Here is a 20943-nt window from a genome sequence, read left to right as displayed (position 1 = left end):
GCTCTCCCAGCGCTGCTCTGGCCCCGGCCAGGCTTCTGGGGGGCGGCGGGGGGGCCTGGAAGGCCGGCCCCAGCAAAGGTTATGTGCTCTACGCAATGCTCCACACACACTTACAGTCTCCCACCTGCCGGGCTGGCCAGTCCGAGGCTCCTGCCCAGACCCCGGGCCTCCGTGCCGAGACGTCGGAGACAGCGGCCAGCAGAGAGGCACCTGAGGGCGGGCGGGGGAGGAAAGGAATGGCCTTATGTGTCCGCCTCTCATCAAACCTGGATTCCACATTTAATCAATATTAAAAAAAAATATTATTAATAATAATCATCATCATCACTATGTACAGAAATAGAAAGCATTATTTTCTGTCTCCAATGTTGCCAGCTGCCTTCAAGGCCCGGGCGTGGGGGGTGCCCCTCTGCCCCCCAGCCTGGGATGTGTGCTCTGCTTGGGGCTCGCCTTAGGAAGAGTCCGTGGGGCCTCCACAGGTTTAAAAAGGAAAAACAAGAATATTCACAGAGGCCCCAGAATTCTGACCCTAAAACTTCAATCCCAGAGCCCTTTCCCTCCACAGGGAAGGGAGGAGAGTCCTTAAGGATGCCGACAACTGGGGTTCTAGCTTCGCTGTTCCCCTCCCCCCAACCACCCACGCGCCCTCACCCCTCAGGGAATCCCTGGGGCAAAGATGGCCCAAATGGATGGCAGAGACCCCCGAGGGGCGGCTGCTGGGAGCGACCCCCGCTTCGCCCCCCAGGCAAATGCTGGTGCTATTCTCTGTCCCAGTCCCCAGTGGTCCGATACACCCACCCTCCCACCCTCCCATCAGCTCGGTGGTTAAAAATATAAAATCACGTGGCCCCGGGGGAAGGAAGGACGGTCCTCGTGTCCCAGTCTGTGCCCGGGAGGGCCCGGGAGCCCCCTTGAGGGGGCAGCCAACTTGAGGAGAGTCAGAAGGTCCGGGGGGCGGCTCTGCAGAGAGGCCCGAGGGGGGAGGGGGCGGTGGGCGATCGGGGCAGTGGCAGCAGCTTCCTGGGCCCTTCCCCCTAGAGGAAGGCGGCGGGGCTGGGCGCGGGGCTGGGGCTGGGGCTGCCCGCCAGGCTGCAGGGGGCGGAGGCCAGCGAGTCGCTGGGGGAGACGCTGCGGGCCCCCTGGCGCTTGATCATGCTGGGGTGGAAGGTGGGGTGGCGGCGGGCGTGCTTGGTCAGGTGGTCGCTCCTCATGAAACGCTTGGTGCAGATGGGGCAGGAGAAGCGCTTCTCGCCGGTGTGTGTCCGGTAGTGCCGGGCCAGCTCGTCCGAACGCGCAAACTTCTTGATGCAGCCCAACCACGTGCAGGGAAAGGGACGCTCACCTGGGGGAGAAGCACAGAGAGGTCAGCGGCGGCCGGCTCCCAGCCCCCAGGCCCCGGGGGTAGCGCGTCACTGGCGCTCGCTGCCAGCCCCGGGCGGCAGAGACGCCATCTTCCCTGCCCAGTCTTCCAAAGGGGCGAAACGCCGTCCGGGCCTTCGGGCCTTTCACTTTCTAAGGCCACCGCCAAATCTACAGCCTCTGAAGGGGGCTGCTGGCGTCCCCACCGGGTACAGCCCCGGAAGTCCATCAGAAACTCCCCCCCCCCCCCCGGGACGGCAGCTGAGTCGTCCCTGAAACTCCCGAGGGCCGTCTGAGCCCCATCCCAAGGAAAACGGGGAACGTTTCACAAATACACACACCCTACACGGCGGTTCCGTGCTTTTCTAAGTCAGCCTGAACCCATCCCGGTCTTTCTGACGGGCGCTGCTGATGTGGAGGAGAGCGAAAACCCTGCCTCCGTTTCCCACCCGCGCCCCTCCTGGGGCACGTCCCCCTTCCACAAGCTCTAGATCCCCGGAAACCCTAAAGCCCGTGAGGACCGGACGTTAACGAGTCTGTGCCTCCCCCAAGACCGGGCTTCTCCCAGCTGCAACTTCTCAAGGGTGAAAGGGAAGAAGGAGGCTGACGGCAGTGACGGCGGCAGCTGCAGCGCCCAGAGATTAGGAAGGAGGATTTCCCAGAGGCCAGATGGCCGAGGCTGCTGAGCCTGGACGGGCCCTCGGAACGGGGAGGGGGACACAAGGCCGCGGAGTGGGGGTGCCCAGGAGACGGAGCTGGAACCGGCAGCTCTCACCCCACACCCTTCATCTCTCCTCCCATATCCCTCTTAGCCCAAGGAGACCTCCTCCAACATTAATCACCTTCCCTTTCCCAGGGGGAAAGCCGGGCCACTAAGGGGCTGAAGAAATATGGCCGAGTCCTCAATGGCCACTCCTCCTTCCTCGGGGGCTGGAGTCCGTGCTGGCCCCCAAAATCACCAGAGCAAACAGCTACAAGAGCCCCCTCGGGCACAAAGCACGCACGGAGTCTTCTCCAGCCCCAACGGGGACGACCTCCTACAAGCCGCAACCTTCCCTGTCCTTCCCAAGAAATTAGGAGGATGGGAAAGAACCAGGATCCCAGATAGAAGATAACTAACAGTACCAATTCAACCGCCTTTATTCTCCAAGCCTAGATTATTCCTTGCTTGCCAAGAGGGATATGGGGGAGGAGAGAGAGAAAAGAAAAAGGGAGGGAGAGAGGGAGAGATAGACAGACAGAGGTGGGGAGGGAGAGAGACAGACAGACAGGTAAAGAGACAGATGGGGAAAAAGAAGGGGGCATAGAGAGAACAAACTCAGAGAAGTAGAGAGAGACAGACACGGGGGGCGGGGGGGAGAGAGAGATAGACACAGGGCGGGGAGGAAGGGAGAGACAGACAGACACAGAGGGGGCAGGGAGAGAGACAAGACAGACAGGTAAAGAGACAGATGGGGAAAAAGAAGGGGGCATAGAGAGAACGAACTCAGGGAGCTCCCACACTAGCTGGACTTGGGTTATTTTAGCAGGGCCCCTCAACTCCTCTGCCAGTTAGGGCTCCAACCCCCCCTTCCTAAGCAGCTTCCCTCTGGGACTGCAAACAAGTGCTCAGATCCCCAAACAAAAGGGAACGTGGAGTTAGCCATCCAGGTCCCCATATCCGCTGGCTGCCCAGGGAATCTGACAAGCTGCTAACTGCACCACTAACGAGACTCACACAAATACAATCACAAAATCATGGGTGCTTAAGAGGAGTATCATAGTACTACGATTAACAATATTCTGACAAGTATTTCTTTAGTGCCTCTCCTGAGCAGATGGAACTCTGGGCCTTCGAAGGAGATGCTAGCAGAGGCCGGGGTGGCTGGGCTCCCCAAGCTGGAAGGCTCCGAACGTTGGCCCAGGAAGACCTACACCTCTGCGTGTGGTCTGTCCTCCGACGGATAGTCTCGCCGGTCTAACCCTGGAGCTCAGCTTTGGGTTTAGCCATAGTAACTCACAAAGGCTTAGTATCAACAGCCTCCACCCAACCATACTGGGTGAGTGAGATGCTATAGGAATAATCCCCATTTTCAAAGATTTGGGAGAAACTCAGGCTACAGTCACAGAGGCGAGTTAGAGTTAGAGGCACGATTTGTTTTTTGCTGAGGTAATTGGGGTTAAAGTAACTTGCCCATGGTCACACAGCCAGGAAGTGTTAAGTGTCTGAAGCTAGATTTGAACTCAGGATCTCCTGACTTCAGGGCTGGTGCTCTATCCACTGCGCCTCCTAGTTGCCCCTAGAGGCAGGATTTAGAACTAGAACTTTCTTGACTAGGTGCAGTTTATGCAGTTCTTTCTACTATGGAAGGAGGAGTTTGGTGAAGTGGACAGATAAAATGATCGGTTTTTGGAACTCACCATTCTCATTATTGTTCGTGTCTGCTGTCAGGGTCCTGTGCTCTAAGAGTTGCATTTTACAGCTCTTGTGACTCTGGACAAGTCACTTGATCTTTCTCAGATTGAAGTTTTTCCTCTTTGCAAATGGGGATATTACTCCCCAAATGGTGGTGGGATGGTAAGGGGCCTTGTAGCTAGCCGCCAATGCCATTAGAACAGGAGATATTTTCCTCTTCCCTTGTGACGTGTGCTCTCCCATCCTTCCTGCTCCCAGCCCACGAAAATCCTCCGCAGAGGATTTAGCTTAAGAACAGCTTTCCTGAAAAGCTTCCCCTGGCAATTCCAGCCTGAAAGAAGACATCATGTCTTCAGAGCTGGAAGGGCTGGCTGGCCCTCAGAAGAGCTCTCGTCCAAGCCCAAACAAGAAGCTCATTCTAACTCACAAAGGGTCAGTACCAATCTCTATGGTCCCACCAGTTCTCACACAGGCTCCTTCCCTATAATACCACTGTTGATTCACTTGAATTTGTCCCAACTCCACAAATATTCCTAGACCTTACTCAGATGAGCGGCTTCATGGCCATTAGTTCTTTCTCCATATTATGCCAAAGGAGTTGATTTTTGGAACCCAAGTGTGAACATTTACTACATCATTACACTTAATATCACCTAAGTAAATCTGCCCCAACATCCTTGGCCAGCCAGAGTCTTCTTAAGCTTGGGGAGGGTATGTGAAAAATTAAAAAAAAAAAAAATCTAGCTAACTGTATTTCACTCGGTTTGACTTCCTTTGCAATCTTATGTATCCGATCTTGTTTATTTAACAATCTGATTCTGAGAAGGAGACCAGGAGATGCAAAAGGGTTCCTGTGCTCTAAGCTGCCAAGATCTCTTGATCCTTCCGGCCAGTCAAGAGTAACATCATCTGTAAATAGGGTGACTGAGAAAGAAGTGGAATGCCCCCAGCCCAGGAGAGCTCTCTCACACATGCTACTGGAGACCTCTTTCCAAAAGGACATCAAATTCTTAATAATTCATTCTTTCCAGTATTTAACCGGTTTCAAATCCACCTAATTGCTCTAGGCCACTTATCTCCCTTCTTCTCCTAAAAATAGCCCAAGATTTTGTCAAATACTTGGCTAAAATCGACAAACTCTATCCAAAGAGTTCCTCTCATCTGCTAAGTCTCATAACCCAACTGTAAGAGAGAAAATAAAGTTAATCCTGCCACGACCTGTTCTTTAAAAGAACAAGTTATCCACACTTTTTACCACTGTCCTTTCCTAATAAAAGGTTCTCCAACTCCCTCACCCCTTACTAAATAAAACCCTCCCTTGGAGTACAATAAACAACAACCAACATTTATATAATGCTGTGTGCCAGGCGCTATACTAAGTGCTTGGCAATTATTCTCTCATCTGATTCTCACAATTACCTCGGAAGGTAGGTGCTAGTATTATCCTCATTTCATAAATGAGGAAATAGGCAGCCAGGTTAAGTGACTTGCCCAGTTTCTGAGGATGAATTTGAATTCAGCCCTTCCTGTCTCCACTCTCTGGGCCACCTAACTGCCTCGGCTAATTGTCAAGTAAAACAAATAAACACACTGGCAGAGTCTGACCTTTATTAGAGGCAAGCCCTTTTGCTGCCATTTATTCTGTGCAATACCCAACAATATTCAGTAATTCTTAAGTTTCTCTGGATTCTCCAGTCACTATTTCTTATGGTTCTAATATATTTCATCACTTCCATGTAGCACAATTTATTCAGCTGTTCCCCAACTGATGGGCAAGTACCTTCTTGCCAGTTCTTTGCAACTATGAAAAGTACCACCCAAAATGTCTGCATTTAGAGACTCTTTCCCTTTATCTTTGACCTTTCCCTGAGCTAGAGGTCTAGTATTTGCTGGGTCAAAGTATTTCTTTCTGTGTGTGTGGCTATATACACACACACAATATAGTTATAGAATATGTGTGCACATACCTGTAGATACATCCCTATGTCCCCATCTTTACCTGAGTAATTTTAAAAAGCATTCATTCCAAATTTGCTTTCCAAACTCCAGGCTGGAAAAGCTGACGTGCCTGTCTTCCCACAGCCTCACCAACATTTATCAGTTGTGTCTTTTCTCACATCTGCCAATCTCATGTGTATTAAATAAAATCTTAATTTTCATTTCTCTTCTTAGAGATTTAGGGCATTCTTTTGTATGGATCTTTTACCTATTCTACTCTGTTCACGGATCATCCCTTTAATAACACGTTCTACAATGTTGCCAGGAACTAGAGTCGGATTTCTGGCCAGTAGTTTGTAGACTATATTATTTTCGGAGGGGGCGGTGCTCGAGACATTTCCCTTTCTCCAATTCTTTAACTTCAGTTCATGAGCTTTTTTGCTAAATTAAATCTGCTAGATCCCAGAGGAAGGAAGTGGTCGTTCTGGGGCTGAGGACCGACTCGAGGTGCTCTCTTATGAGAGCTGCCCCCCTCTTCCCTCTCCTTTGCCATGCGGGAGAACAAGCACTAAATCCTTAACCTGAGAATACTGGGGACAGAATGAGACCTAGTGAGGTGACTATGGGCAAGTCATTGACCCCCAGATCCAAAGAGATCAACGGACCGAAGCCAATAAGATGAAATTTAATAAGACAAATGTAAAATTCTCCCCTGAATTTAAATAGCCAACTATAGCAGTAGAGGATGGGAGAAGACCTTAATTAACAACAGTTCCAGCTCTTTTAGTGAGTCAATAGTATGACAGGGCAAGCTAAAGGGGAAAAAAAGTTACACTGCCCTAGGTTTCCCACTCAAAAGCCCTTTCCTGAGCCCTAAGGGACACTTCCTAGCAGTTGTGGGACCTCATTCTCCTCGAGCCTGTTTGCTCAGCCTGAAGAAGAGGGGTAGCAGAAGGAAGGTCAGGATGTGAGAACTTTCCTCCCCAGCGAGCATCTGAAGACCCTCAGAGGGGAGAGCCAGAAGCTACTAGGGGCTGATTTAGGATCAAAGGAAGGAAAACCCCCTAAACAATGAGAGCTCCCCAAAGTAGGGAAAAGGCCCCATCACTTAGGAGGCATTGAGTCCTGGCTACCTGTCCGCCTGATGGTGGGGGACAGGCCATTCAGGGACAATGCCGTGACATGGATTCTTGGGCCAGGCTTCCTCGAGTCACTCTGACCCTCACTCTCCTCATCTGTTAAATGGCCACAACAGTTCCCACATTCATGATAATGTCAGCTTCCATTTATAGAACTCTTTTAAGGTTTGCAAAGCACTTTACAACAACCCTGGGAAGCAGGTGATGTTATGATCCCCATTTAATGGAGAGGGGAATGAGACTGAGTGGGCTGCTCAGAGTCCCACAGCTGGTAGGCGTCTGGGGTTGAATTCGTACTCAGCTCTTCCGACTCTAGGTCTGCTGCTCAATTCACTGAGTCATCTAGCTGCCTCTCGGTTACCTGGGCAAACACTCACACTCTCACTCCCTTTCTCTTTGTCTCTCACTCTCACTGTCTCTAGATTTATCTCTCCTTGCCTCTGTTTCTGTCTCTTTCCCCACAGGCTCCTTCATTCCCCATTTTTAAAGAGACCCAAAAGGAACCTGCCTATTTGCCTTTCAGCTCTCTCACCTGAGCGCCGAAAAGGAAGTAGGGTAAAACTTCAGAAGCAGAACTAGGGCAGAACTTCGCCTTGGCCCCTGAGCGCAGGGTGGGCCTGGGGGGGGAGGGGTGGGCCTGGGGGGGGAGGGGTGGGCCGGGAGGGGCCCCCTCCCCGTCCTCTGTCCCCCTCCCCGTCTCTGCCCCCCCCACATTTGCACAGGCGCACACACCCAGGCTGGGGGCGGAGAGAGGAGGGGACGCAGTGGAGCTGGGGCAGGCCATGCTTGCATTTTCACTTTCATTTTGAGGAGCCTCTCACTACTTCCCTGTTCCCAAGCCTGGTCTGTGCCGGCCGGTGGGGGAGGAGGGGGCTCACTGAAGGCCATCCTAGGGCTGAGTGTTAAGTGCTTTGCCAAAAGGCTGGCGCCCCCTCCCCCCAGGAGCAGCAGGGCCGGGGTTCAGAAGCCCCTCGCGGGGAGCCCTCCCCGGCCCTGTTCCTGTCTGAAACCGGCAGCAGGCCCTATCTCAATAGGCCGCCTCCAGCTGGGTCAGGTAGCAAGAGGCAGAGGGGGTGGGGGGCTCTGGGGGACAGGATGTGTGAGGGCTGCGAGCCGGGAACGAGGCCCGGCTGGGAACAGAGCAGCAGCACGTACGTGAGCAGACAGAGCAGGGGGAATGCGCCTGGTCGCCCCTCCTCGCCCCTCCTCCTACCTCCAGGCTCTGGGAGCAGGGGCCCAGCACAGTCTAAACAAACCTACAGCAGTTCCTGTGCCCCCCCCCCAGGCCTCTGGGCCAGGCCCAAAGGGAAGAGTCCCTGCACCGCAGCTTGCTCTCCCTTCCAGTCCCCAAGCCCGAGGTGACCCTGCTCCGGGGCCCAGAGGTGCCAGAAACCCACGGCGAGCTCGGGGAGGGCCGGCCCGGCAGGAGGGGCTCCGGGGGAGGGGCCAGCCTCGGCTCCCTCCCATTTATAAAAGGGTGACTGCAGAACGAAACCGGGTCAGGTGATGGGACAGTACTTTTGAGCTGTTGAGTTGTGAGAACACAGACCCAGGAGTCTTAAGGGAAGGTCACCGGCAGAAAGCGGAGGGGGGGAGGGGGGACATCCAAAACCCCTCTAACGATTAGAGCACTAAAGAGAAGGGGGCTGCCTCTGCAGGGAGGGAGCCCCCGCCCCTGTGGTAATGGGGGGAAGAGGGACGCGCGAGATCTCGGGGACACATGGGCAAAGCGTCCTCCCGGCTAAATCCAGGCCCCTCTTCTTTAAGAGACTCCTCCTCCCCACAATGCAGACCTCACTCCCTTAATTAGGACACTAGGAATTTGGGAAACCTTTGTACAGAGGGGCAGAAAAGAGGCCCAAGGAGGCCGCCCAGCCTGGGCCAGCGCCTGGGTTCCCACGTGGGCCAGCCCAGACTCTTATGTCCCTCCCCCACAGCACCCAGCCCTCCGAGCGTCCCCAGGAGGAGGAGGGGGAGAGGACCCGCCGGCTTCAGGCGGCTTGAGGAAGGGAAGGGGAATCTGACTAGGGCCTGTCTGTCACTCCTGTGCTGCAAGATCTTGCATGGCCCCCCCTGCCTAAGGAGTCCAATCCAGACTTGTTCTTGCCTGGCATTCGAGGCCTTCCACAATGCAGCGCCCTGTGTCTATCCCCTTCCCAGGCTTCATGTCCTAGCCAAAGTGGTTGACTCTGGTTAGCTGTCTCCCTCTCTCTCATTTTTTTTGGCTGAGGCATTGGGGTTAATGACTTGCCCAGGGTCACACAGCCAGGAAGTGCTAAGTGTCTGAGGCCAGACTGGAACTCAGGTCCTCCTGACTCAGGGCTCTGCCCTCTGCACCACCCGGCTGCCCCTTTCTCCGCTCTCCTGCTGACACAGCTCCATGAGCACGGAACATTCTCTCCTCTCCCGAGTTCAATTCAAACTCCCCTCTTCCAGGAGCCTTCTCCTTCCCTTTCCCTGGGGGCACCATCTCCCCCCCCCTTCTCACGGCCCTTCCTCCGGCACTCCCTCAAAGGGCTCTTTCCCTGGCATCGCACATTACTGTTTTTCCTGCTACTAAACTATAAGCTCCATGAAAGCAGGAACTCTCATCTACCAAGAACGCTAACAGCTGGCATTTATTCAGCACCTGTGAAGCTTACAAAGCGTTTTAAGCCTATTTTCTCACCTGACCTTAATTACGCTCCTATGGGGGATGTGATATTGTCGTTTCTATTGGCAGCCGAAGGCCCGAGGAGGGTGGACACGACGTGTCCACACGGCCAGCAAGCCTCGGAGGCGGGGACTCGGGCACTGCCAATTCCGAGGCCTTCTCCAAAGGCAGGGGAAGAAGCAACGGCCGAACCCCTCAAGTGTTAAGGCTTAAAGCGGTATTTAGGTCTCCATCGAACAGAACAGGGACTGGATAAGGCGCCCAGGTATTCTGTGACCTGGGGCTTCCTGGGAACACAGCTCAAACGTGTACCAGAAGTAGAGACACGGGGGGTGGGATACCCCAAAGAAGCGCCCAGAGGCCTCCCAGGGGCCGCACTCTAGGAGGAGCCAGACCCCGGCATCTCGACCTCGCTCAGCAGAGAGACAGCGCCTGGGTTCCCACGTGGGCCAGCCCAGACTCTTACATCCACAGACTGGGGTAGGAACAGAGGGGCTGGGTCCCCCCAACCCTTTTACCCAGGGGTAATCCGTGTGGGCCCACTTAGCCCAGAACAAGCAGCAGAGGGGCTTATGAGAATCTGGACCAATGATACCGTCTCTGGACATCAGTTTCTTCATCTGTAGAGTGGGCAGACATGGGGACCCCTCCCCAATCTCCCCAAGTTCCATAGAAATTTTCTTTATATGTTCAGGGAAGTCTCCTTTTGAAAAGGAGATTATTGACTTTTCTAACTCTGAAGGAACGTGACCCGTACCCCCCTTTTGCCTTTTAGAAGCAGTTGATGGAAAGCTGGGTCCCCTCCTAGCCGTGTGATCCTAGGTAAGTCACTCTGACTTCTGCCAGCCTCAGATTTCTCAGCTATAAAAAGGGGGATTCACACAGAATATTTGTACAAGCGCTCAGTACAATTCCTGGCAGACGCTAGAAAAATGTTCATTCCTTTCCTCTGCAGGAAGGTGAAGGACAGGGGTGGAGGAGGCCCGTGACCTTATTCAATAGAAGGAAAAAGGCCATCTAGAATACAAGGTCTCCTACTTCCTCAACACCCCCTTTTTCTCCCCCCTCCCCACCAAGACCTTGACTGGTTTCTGAAGACTCAGAAGAGGCTCCGGAGCTGAAGCCGAGGCTACCCCGATGACGCCGGCTACTAAAGCCAGCCCGTCACTCTCCGCCTTCCCCCAACCCCCTGCCCTCCGGAGCCTTATCAGGGGAGCTCAGTATAAAGAAAAACAGAGGACTTATCTCCCCCACGGAGACACCCAGACACTCCCAAGTCCAAAGAGACGTGCCAACCACCACCTACCCCTCCAAAAAACTAAGCCCAGAGACAGACGGCCATCACTGATGCACTATACGGAAAACATTCACTAACTCACTCAACCTGCACCTACAACAAAGCCGAGTAGGAGCAGTCCCCATGTGGAGTATCAAGAGTACGCAAAGCAAGCAGTGGGAATAGGATGAGTCCCATTTCACCGATATGGAAGCTGAGGCCCGGACTAGCCCATAGCAGAAGCGGGCCAGGTACCCAGGTCTACAACTTATCAGGCACCTGCTGGTGTCCCAAGTCCCCGCTCCCCACTTTCCACACCCGTTTTAGGAAGGGAGGAGAGGAGAAAGCCTTCACGACGGCCTCCGGGCTCTTCTGGGCAGGGCCTCCGCCCACCCCAGGCTCCCCCTCCGATTAGGGCCCAGCAGCTCTCTCTGGCACTGCCCCACCTGGGAGAATCGCTATCAGCAGCTGGCCCGGCCTGAACCTCTGCCCGAGGGCCCAGGGCACTTCAGGCCAATGGGAGGAGGCGCTGGGCTCCCAGCCCCTGGGACAGAGGCGCAGGACGGGGTTTGGAGGAGTGGGGGCTGCCACACACAGGACCAGGGGCCCACCCGCCCAAAGCTGAAGGGATCCCACAGACAGCCCCCATGGGCGATCCTCCCCACCCCCACTTATTACAGGGGCTTCCACGAGGGCTCCGCGGTCCCTGCCAGGGCCCCGGCCGCCCCAGAGCCGCTCCACGACCCTCCCCATCAGGGAAGAGAGCTCTGAGCAGCTGTCCAAGGAGCAGAGCAGGCTTCCCTCCCGGGCTCCGGGCCCTAAACCTGGAGCAGCCGAAGCCGGAAGGGAGCGAACTGGAGAGCGGCGGGCAGCGCGCTGGACCTGGGGTCAGGAAGCCGGAAAGGCTGTCTCTGCCCCACAGTAACTGGCCCTGGCTCTCACTCAGCCCTCCATCTTACTTTACAAGCAGGCAAATCGAGGCCCAGAGAAAGGAGCCACCCGCAGTCACGGGGGCTCCCTCACCCCCTGGAGCGGCCGTTCGCTGGGCAGCTCGACAGAGGTGAGGCCGGCAAAGCCCAAGGTGTCATCTGGGTGCCAGCTGCCGCTTCCTCTTCTCTACCACAGGGATCCCAGAGACCCAAAGAGACCGGGTAACGTGCCAGATCACGACGGCAGCAAGGCACGGGGAAGGACTTGAACCCAGGCTTCTGGCTGCCTCTCAGCTCCACGGTCCCTGGGACGGAATGGGCAGCGCCCAGTGAATATCCCCAAACGGCAGAAAAAACACAAGTCAGCAAACTTGTGCTCTGGGCCCAGCTGCGGACAAGTCATTATCACTCAAAGCCTCAGTTTGTTCAGCTCTGAAACGGGGCAGCACATTACACAACCTTCTCTGCAAGGACAGCCTAAGGTTGCCGGGCAAAATCTAAGTGCAAATGTGAGCCATGGTCTGTCAAGTGAGGAAGTTGAGCTGAGTGAACACAGGGACCCCTCCCAGCTGACAGGGGGTGTTCTAAGACAAACCTGCTCCTTCAGCATGTGCCACAATCCAGACTACATATACACACACACACACACACACACACACACCCCCTCTGATCTTGCCACCCCCCCCAGACCTCCCCTTTCAGGCATCCAGACAGGCCTGCAAACCCAGACACAAACAAACCAGGGGGGCTGGAGCTTCCCCCACTTCCCAATAGTAATTAGCCCAATTATCCCCCACCTTACTTCTCCCCAGGGGCCCTAGAAGAAACCACCTGGTGGGGAGGAGGAAGAAGAAAAGGGAAAAAAAGGGGGGAAAAAATTTCTCTTTCAACTGTACAATTTTCCTCCTGAGTCTCAAAGCCAGCTTCCCTCCAGACAGGCAGTATTTACTTGGTGGGTACTGGTACTTAGTCAATATGGAACAAAACTAGCAGTCAGTGCCCCCTAAAAGGCCTTTCAGCCCCTATAAGGGAGGAAGGGGGGAAGGACACCTTTCAGGAGGCCCAGGTACCCTGCATCCCGTGAGGGAGGGAAGGAAAGGGTTATCACTAGCCCCATTTTACAGATAAGGAAACTGACCCAGAGAAGTGACCTCCCCAGTCAGACACACTGCCAAGGATCAGATCCAGGAACGGATCTTAGCATCCTGCCTGCCAAAAGAAACAACAGCCCTAGTCCAGAATGGTGGCTGGAGACAGACCTGTGATCTACGCCAGGATTGGTCACCACTTTCCGGGAGGGGGCGGGGGGGGGGGGTGAGTCCCCTTCTTTCTAAAGGCCTCCCTCCTCCTCGGTCAAGAGGTGTTGGAGCCAGAGGTAATGAGTTAAGTGGTCTAAGGTCCCTTGGAGGCCATGGGCAAGTGAAGTTAAGGCCATTTGGTTTTTCCTGTAAAATCAAGAGGCTGGGCCAGATGATCTTGTGGACTTCCTTAAGGTCACATCGATGGCCAAGTCAGGACCGACACTGCTCTCCTGACTCACAGGCCAGGAATCCATTCTGCTGAATTCTGAGGGGCCCTCGCAGCTCACCCCCACCCAGGCTCGAACTCCCTTTTTCAAGCTCTCTTCCCCCCCCCTCACATACACACACTACACCCCTCTCCCCTCCTCCCCCTCTCATCTCTCTCTCCCCAGTTTCATCCCCCCCCCCACTCACACACACTCTGTCACACACATTCTCACACTCCCTCTCACTGTCACACACACACACTCTCTCTCTCTCTCTCATTCTCTCTCTCCTTCCAAGAGGAAGGAAAAACAATCCCAAAATTTAGAGATTGGAGCTGGGGAAAGTGAGGCCTAAGAAGCAAAGAGGGAACAAGTAACCAGATTACAATGGGAAACAAGCAGGATTTGGTGTCCAAAAACCTGGGTTCAAATCCCACCTCAGCTACCTAGGAGACTATTCATCCATATGAAGGGACTCACACTAGAAAAGAAGAGTTCTTAACCTTTATAAATCAGGACCACCTCAGGAGGTTGATTAATGCTGGCATTTTAAAAAATTATGTTGGATTACAAAGGAAACCAATTGCACTGAAATAGTTATCAATTTTTTGTTAAAGCTCACAGGCTCTCTAAAGTAAAGAATCCCTGACCTAGATGGTCTTAAAATACTGTGAGCCTGAGGGCAGGAGGCCAGCTAGGCGCTCATCCCTGCTCCTGCCCCCCAAGAACCTTCTCCTCCATCCCTGAAGCTGGGATCCTGGACACGCCAGCTTCCTCTGACGCCAAAAAAGAAAGAACATTCTCTCCTCTTGATCTACACAGGGCATATCATCTGTACCCACGGATAACTGGGGAACAGCACACTGTTAAGAGAACCTGGGCTGTAACAGGATGGGGTGGGGACGGGAACACTCTGTTGTCTAGGATTTTTTCAGTCACGTTTGACTCTTAGTGACCCTTTTGGGGTTTGTTTGTTTAGGTTTTTTTTATTTGGTTTTTTTTTTTTGGTTGTTGTTTTGTTTTGTTTTTGCAAAGATGTTAAGAGTTTGCCTTTTCCTTCATCAGCCAATTTGATGAATGAGTAAATTGAGGCAAATAGGATTAAGTGACTTGCCCAGGACCTCACAGCTAGTCAGTATCTGAAGCTACATTTGAACTCAGGAGAATGAGTCTTGCAAGTGACTCCAGGCCCAGCTCTCCATCTTGCACCACCCAGTTGCCCAAAGGCAGGTAGAAAACAAACCACAACAAAGTCTCATGTTTCAACTCAAGGGATCATGGGATTTAGAGCTGGAAAGGCCCTAGAGACCTTCTAACATGGTCTTGATAATCCAGCCCCTCTTGTTTATGAATAGGAAATTGAGGCATGAAAGGTAAGAGACTCCAAGATCACCAAGTCTTCAGATTCCTAAGTGGAATTCTTCCTACCACGATACCACATAACAGGAGGCTTCTTTCTCACTGCTCACCCCACCTTTTCTCTTGCAGATCTAGCATCCAAACGGTCCTCAGAGCCACATTCCCTCGTTTTACAGAGGAGAGAACTGGTTAACCCGCCTGAGTCAATGGCAGAAGGCAAATCTAAACCCAGTTCAGCCAGCTTCCAATCATCCAGAACTCTTACATAACACCAGCCTATGCATCTACTTAAGCAGGTTCCACTCTGGGTCTCTGTAAAACGTGGATGGGGAGCTCAGAGTCTTTCCTGACTCAAAAGTGTTTCCATTTGCTGCCAGAAGCAGCTCGAGGCCTTCACATCCTGGGGGAGGGGAAAAGAGGGGGGAAGGGAATGGGAAGGGAAAGACCCTTATCTAGGCCCTCACAATATTCTAGAGGAGAGGGAGCATCAGGCAAGAACAATACCACCTTCTCACTCCAACCCAAGCTGACACCTTTCCAACTCAGAGTGTGTGTGTGGGGAGGGCGGGAGGGGGGGAGGAGAAGGAAGGTTGTGATCTTACTCTCTGAGCCCCATATGGCACCATTTAACACCAGAGTGCCTTGGGAAGGACACAGACTTTCCAGTAAGGCTTCTGCCTGACCCAGGCCACTATGAACAAGTACTCTGCCTCTACTAGCAATGGGCATCTAGGAGGTAGAGTGAATCAGAGTCATGGAGCCCAGAGTCATGGAAACCTGGATTCAAATCCTGTTGTGTGACCCTGACATGTCATTTAAAATCTCATTTGTAAATTGAGGGAATTGGACTTACTGACCTTAAGGGTTCTTTAAATCTTTAAATCTATGACCCTATAAGCCCTGGTTTTCCCCTTTATGAAATGGAGATAAAACTCCCTGATGCCCTAGAGTTTCATAGTTTTGTATACTAAGATGGATATGACCATAGCAATTATCTAGCTCAATCCACCCATTTTACAGATGAAGAAAACAGAGAGGTTAAGTTACAATTACAGACACACAGCTTTCATCTGGGTGTTATTAAAAAGAACCTCACTATTCAAAGTTCTTGCAAGTAGGGATCCCTGGTTCATGGGAGCAAGCTGAAGAGAATACAGGGAGGTAAGAGCCTACAATCAGGCCACATTTGTGGCCCCCATCTTCTTTACTGCTCCTTAATAATACAGAGAATCAAATGAGCTAAAGGAAAGCCAGTAGTGAGCAGAAAGCTTATGGGACCTCAGAGTCAGAAGGATGGAGGTCCAGGGTGCACCTCTGAGATCCTGGGTCAATTACAATTTCTCAGGGGCACAGGGTGGATCAGAAGGCTTCTAAAGAGCCTGCATTCCAACAGGAGGGTTTGAGTGTCCTCAACCAAAGAATTTCCATATCTAAGCCCTCTCCCCAATAAAGGGGGGAGGTTCTCCTAGCCCATTTTCTATTGTCTCTGGATGTTCCTCAGGAGAGATTGGGTAGGTCCCTGTGTCCTCCTGCCAAAACAAACCAAAGGAGGAAAACTTGATCACTAACCTTTTCCCTTCTGAAGGCCTCAGTTTTCTCATTTATAAAATAATGAGATGAGAATTTCCAGAGCTCCATTCAAGCTCTTCCAACATTCAGTATTCTCTGTTCTAAAAGCCCTTGAAAAACCTATATTCATTTCAAACTCTTAAGTGCCTACTCTGTGACTCAGCAAGCATATAGGCACCTACTATGTGCCCAGGTACTAGAGATCATAGTTGGATCAAAATGAAACAATTCCTGCAATGGAGTATCCATTCCATTTCTTCATATTAATAAGAAAGAAACAAAGTTTAACTAAGAAGCAATAAGCCTGGCCTCATGGAGCTGATATTCTGGTAAGGGAAATAACCCAAGGGATAAGTACTGGAGAAAGACAAAGGGTTAGCTATCCTTGGAGGGATAATGGCTTTAGTGGTTCCATTTATTTGTATGGTCAGTAACTCCTTGAAGGCCTACTCAGTGCTATGTTTAAAAGTCTTACAGTCAGAAGGAGATTGTAGAATGGTTCTAAAGGCAGGTAAATTATACTAAGATCCCAAGATAAAATTAAAATTTCAAGGGAAAGGGTTAAAAGGGGAAAAAATTCCCCCCAAAATTAGTTTTGGAGTCAAAAGGCCTGATTTCAAATCCTGTGCTGTCCTTGATTACTTATTAGCCAGCATAAGGTTGGTCAAGTCTCAAGTCCAACCCCTCGGGCCTCAGTTTCCCCAACTATAAAACAAGAGGGCTGGGCTGGAAACCAGATCCAGTTGTAATCCTGAATCTATGACACTTCACTAGTCACTAATAAAGGATTGATCTGAAATAGTGCAATTGGATCAAAGAAAGGGTACCCATCTTCAGTTCTGCCCGAGATCCTGTGTGATCTTAGGCAAACCACCAGCCTCTGGGCCTAGATTTCCTTCGATTTCTACTATATTCAAAGTATTGTAAGAGATTATGGGCAAAATAGAGACAGAAGTAAGGTCCTTGGCTCAAGGAGTTTACAGTCTAGAGGTAAATATACTACACAAATAAATGCAACATGAAATACAAGATGGAAGGGAGCCTGATACAGATAGAAGGGCAATGAATTTGGGGGTCAAAGGGCCTAAGGCAAGTTCCTCACACTCTCTCTGGGGCTGAATCCTCACCTGTAAAATGAGGGACCCACCAGATGGATCTCAAAGGTCCCTTACGGGGCTGACATTCTCCATTCTCAGGTTCTACACCAGACGCCTGGCCCCCTCCTCACTCCCCCTGCCCCTAAGTCAAACATTCCCCACCTGGTGTCTCCCAGGCTGCTCAGCCCCACCCAAACAAGATCACCATATATTCGAAAAGACACAATCCGAGGAGGTTTAAAATGCAAAATGGGTTTTGGGTTAACCGCCCCCCCCCCCCTCCAACTTCAGGCAGCAGTTTCATATCCTCCCCCAGCCATGGCCCCACCCCTCCATTCCCGCTCCCCCACCAGCCCGAGGACTCTGCGAGGAGGGGAGGGGCCGCAGGCAGAGTGGATCAGCTGGGAGGACAGGCGTCCCACGCCCCCCTCCGCCCCCAGTACAGACTCCGGAGTCCACCGCCTCCCAGCCTCCCCTTCCCCACTCGAGTGCTGCCCGCCTGCCTGCCAGCCCGCCCGCACGCCGCCCCCCCCCCACCCCGGCCCCCGCGCAGGGCGCTGTGCCAACCTCGCGCTCCCAGCCGGCTCCCTGGGCGCCGCCCACCCGAGTCCCCTCCCCTCCCCTCGACTCGGCGGGCAGCAGCGGGGGCGGGGGTCGCGCCAATCGCACCCACTTAACAAACTTATCAGTGTGCCCCCAATACACACATATACATTAATCCGAGCAGGAAGACCCCCCCCAAATCCCGCGCCTCAGGAAACGCTAGAAGGGGGGGACCGCGTGGGGGCGGGGTCCCCACCCACGCCCACACAAAGCCGGGGCACGCGAGCTCGCGGGGGCCACAGAAGGCACCCACCGCCCCTCAACCCCGGCTCCCCGCCCCCAGAAGACTGAACTGTGCCCGCCCCCGCAGGGAGGGGGGTTGGGAGGGAGAGGAAGGGTAGGAGCCGCGTGGAAAATCACCGATCCCGCCTCCCGACCTTTCTCCCTCCCCCCCAACCGCCCCCACCCCAGCCCCCAGCTGGCGGGGAACAAAGGCGGGGGACCCCCGAGGGAGAGGAGGGTCAGGGAGCCGGGAAGGGGTGGTACGGAGGGGGGAGGGGAAGCAATGGTGCTAGGGGGAGGGCAGACAGAAAGGGGGAATCAAGGGCCCAGGATTGGGGGGGCGGGGGCAGAGACCGCGGGGCGCGAAGGAGAGCTGAACGGGGGTGATGGGACTGCCAGCGGCGGGGTGCGCCGAGAGAGGGGGTGGCGACACGCGAACCTGCGGAAAAGAGGAGAGGGAAGGGATATGGGGAAGAGGGCGGCGAGCCGAGCCTAGGGGCCAGCCGAGTGCAGCGGGGCAGCAGGTCCCAGGCCAAGGGGGGAGGCGAGGAGGCGGGGATGGCAAGGGACTAGATAGGCGGGGGTGGGGGGGCCTCTCACCTGTGTGCGTCCGCATGTGCGCCTTGAGGTGGGAGGACTTCCCGTAAACTTTGCAGCAGCCCTCGAAGCGGCACGGGTGGCGCTTGCTGGGCGGCGAAGGGCTGTGGCAGCGGCGGGAGGCGGCGTGGGCGGCGGCCGTGGGGGCGGGCGGGCCGGCCGGGGGGGCGCCGTCGGGGTCCCCGTTGCAGGAGCAGGACGAGGACGACGAGGAGGTGCTGCTGCCGCTCTCCGAGTGAGCCGAGGCGGGGCGCGGCCCGCGCAGGTCCGTCAGGATGTTGGCCACCGCCAGCAAGTTGGGGGGCTCGGCGGGGCCGGGGCCCGGGGCCGGGGAGCCCCCGCGCGCCGCGGCCGCCTGCAGAGCCTCGCGCACTTCCAGGTCCTCACGGCTGCAGTCACCCGGGGCCGGCGGATCCGGGGCTGGCGGGGCCGGGGGCGGGGGCTCGGGCCGGGGCAGGGCCGCCGGGTGCACCACAGCACCCGTGGAGATGGACACCAGGCACTCGGCGGCGAAGTAATCCACGCAGGCCACGGCCGACATGCCGGCCCCTGGGCGCCGGGCAGGCGGGGAGACCGAGGGGAGAGAGAGAGACCCGAGCTAGAGCCCTCGCGCTGTCGCCGCCGCCGCCGCCGCTGCCCACGCCTGTCCCCGCCGCCGGCGGCCGGTCCCTCCTTCTCTCCCTCCGGCTCCGCGCTCCGCTCTCTCCGGCTCCGCCCGCCCCGCGCGCTCACTCACTGACGCGCCCCTGACGCACCGGAGACCGCGGGGGCGGGGAGGGGACCCCGCCCAGAGGGGGGGGCCGGGCCACCGCGTGCGCCCCCTCCGGTGGGGGGAGGAGAGGGGAGGGGCGACCCCGCCCCCCTACGCGCGCCCCACTCCCGCTGCGGCGGCACAATGGCCCCCGAGGGAAGGGGGCAGAGAGGGGGAAACGCCCCCGACCTCGGGTCGCTACTGGCCGCCCCGCCCCCCTCGGCCCCCTCTCCACGTGGGCCCGGGAAGGGGTAACGCCCCTCCCCCCTCAATTTCCCTCCTCCCGAGGCCATGCCCCACCCCCTCGCTGGGCACTGCCCCTCCCCCTTTGTGGGGCGGTGCCCCTTCCCCTCCCCCCTGCCTCCCTCCTGGCTTGTAGGGCGGTGCCCCCCTCCCCCCCTCGTCCCCTGGGCACTGGCCCTTCCCCCTTCTCAGGCTGGCACCACCACCCCTTACTGCTCCTTCTTTCCCCTTCATCGGGCTTATTCCTTTTCTGTTCCCCTCCCCCACTCAGGCCATTCCCCCACCGTCTCAATTCAGACCCCAGCCTGGCTCTGACCTCCTTTCCCTCCCCTTCCTCACCCCGGCCCTCAACCCGGGCCCGGAATCATCAAAACCCAGTCTGACCCTGCCTTTTTGGAGATGCTTGCTGTTTCCCTCGCCCACGCCTAGGGCTTTGGGAAGTATTTTCTAGCCCCAGAAGCTGAGAGTTCTTTCCACTACCACTACCCCCCTCCCGAAAAGTAAAGGGAAATGGGGGGGGGGCGCTACAATGACCGTGAGGGTAAATGGAACCCTCCCCTTATTGGCCAGAAGAGTGAATGGAATCCCCCCATTGGCCAGGAGGGTGAATGGAATCTCCCCCCTTTATTGGCCCTGAAGGGGTTCATTATTTCCCCCATCCCTGGCTCTCTCCAGTTGGAGTCTTTCCTACCAGGACGGCCCCCCTCATCCTTCCGCAGATCGAGTAAGTACTGGAGGGGTTATGGGTGGCTGGATGGGGACACTTCGGCATGGAAAATTATGGTGGGTATCACACCAAAGAATATTTATATACAAATGCCCCCAGAAGTAGCCCTCACAAACCTAAATGACCTCAACCCTCCCAGCCTAGCACACCTCCAACATCCAAAGCCCATAGCCGAATGCCACCATGAAGAGGCTAGGTACTGTCTCTGCCTGTCTGGCCTCCATGAGAGCTCCTGGGACCACCTGGGACCACCTGCTTCAGAGTTCCAGGCTTATGCCACAGCTCCCGTGTGGGCACCTAACAGTCCACTGAAATTCTAGAGCATTTCTATTGCCGTGGGGTAGATTATTCATGAACCAGATGTGGATTCTCCTTTGTCCCTGACTTTCTCTGTGACTCTGGGCAGATATGCTCCTTTCTTGAACCTCATTTTCTCCACTTGTAAAATGAAGAGTCGAATTAGATCATCCCTGGAAATTTCTTCCATTTTGGATTTTCCATGTACTGAAGACTCTTCCAGTTCTGACATCCCAGATTCTATGTTCCAAGAATCTTCCCAACTCTGTCAATCTATTGTAT

General features: G+C 54.7%; 1 protein-coding gene across 1 annotated transcript; it reads right to left on the bottom strand.

Annotated features, from left to right (window-relative positions):
• Positions 1-257: 257 nt before the first annotated feature.
• KLF16 (KLF transcription factor 16) lies at positions 258-19389 on the bottom strand. The gene is made up of 2 exons (XM_051972262.1): positions 18647-19389; positions 258-1342 (listed from the first exon to the last, which is right to left on the bottom strand). The coding sequence occupies exons 1-2, from the start codon at positions 19182-19184 to the stop codon at positions 1035-1037; spliced, it is 846 nt and encodes a 281-aa protein (XP_051828222.1). The 5' UTR covers positions 19185-19389; the 3' UTR covers positions 258-1034.
• Between the last annotated feature and the right edge of the window lie 1554 nt (positions 19390-20943).

The sequence above is a fragment of the Antechinus flavipes genome, chromosome 1, assembly GCF_016432865.1.
Source record: "Antechinus flavipes isolate AdamAnt ecotype Samford, QLD, Australia chromosome 1, AdamAnt_v2, whole genome shotgun sequence".
NCBI lineage: Eukaryota > Metazoa > Chordata > Mammalia > Dasyuromorphia > Dasyuridae > Antechinus > Antechinus flavipes.
This window is presented reverse-complemented; position numbering and strand designations above follow the sequence as displayed.

Bases quoted from the DNA above. Each gene is read 5' to 3' on its own strand.
- KLF16 (XM_051972262.1), bottom strand. From the start codon at position 19,184: ATGTCGGCCGTGGCCTGCGTGGATTACTTCGCCGCCGAGTGCCTGGTG. The intron at 1,343-18,646 runs GTGAGAGGCCCC...CTTCTCCCCCAG, and splicing joins GCACATGCGGACGCACACAG to GTGAGCGTCCCTTTCCCTGC.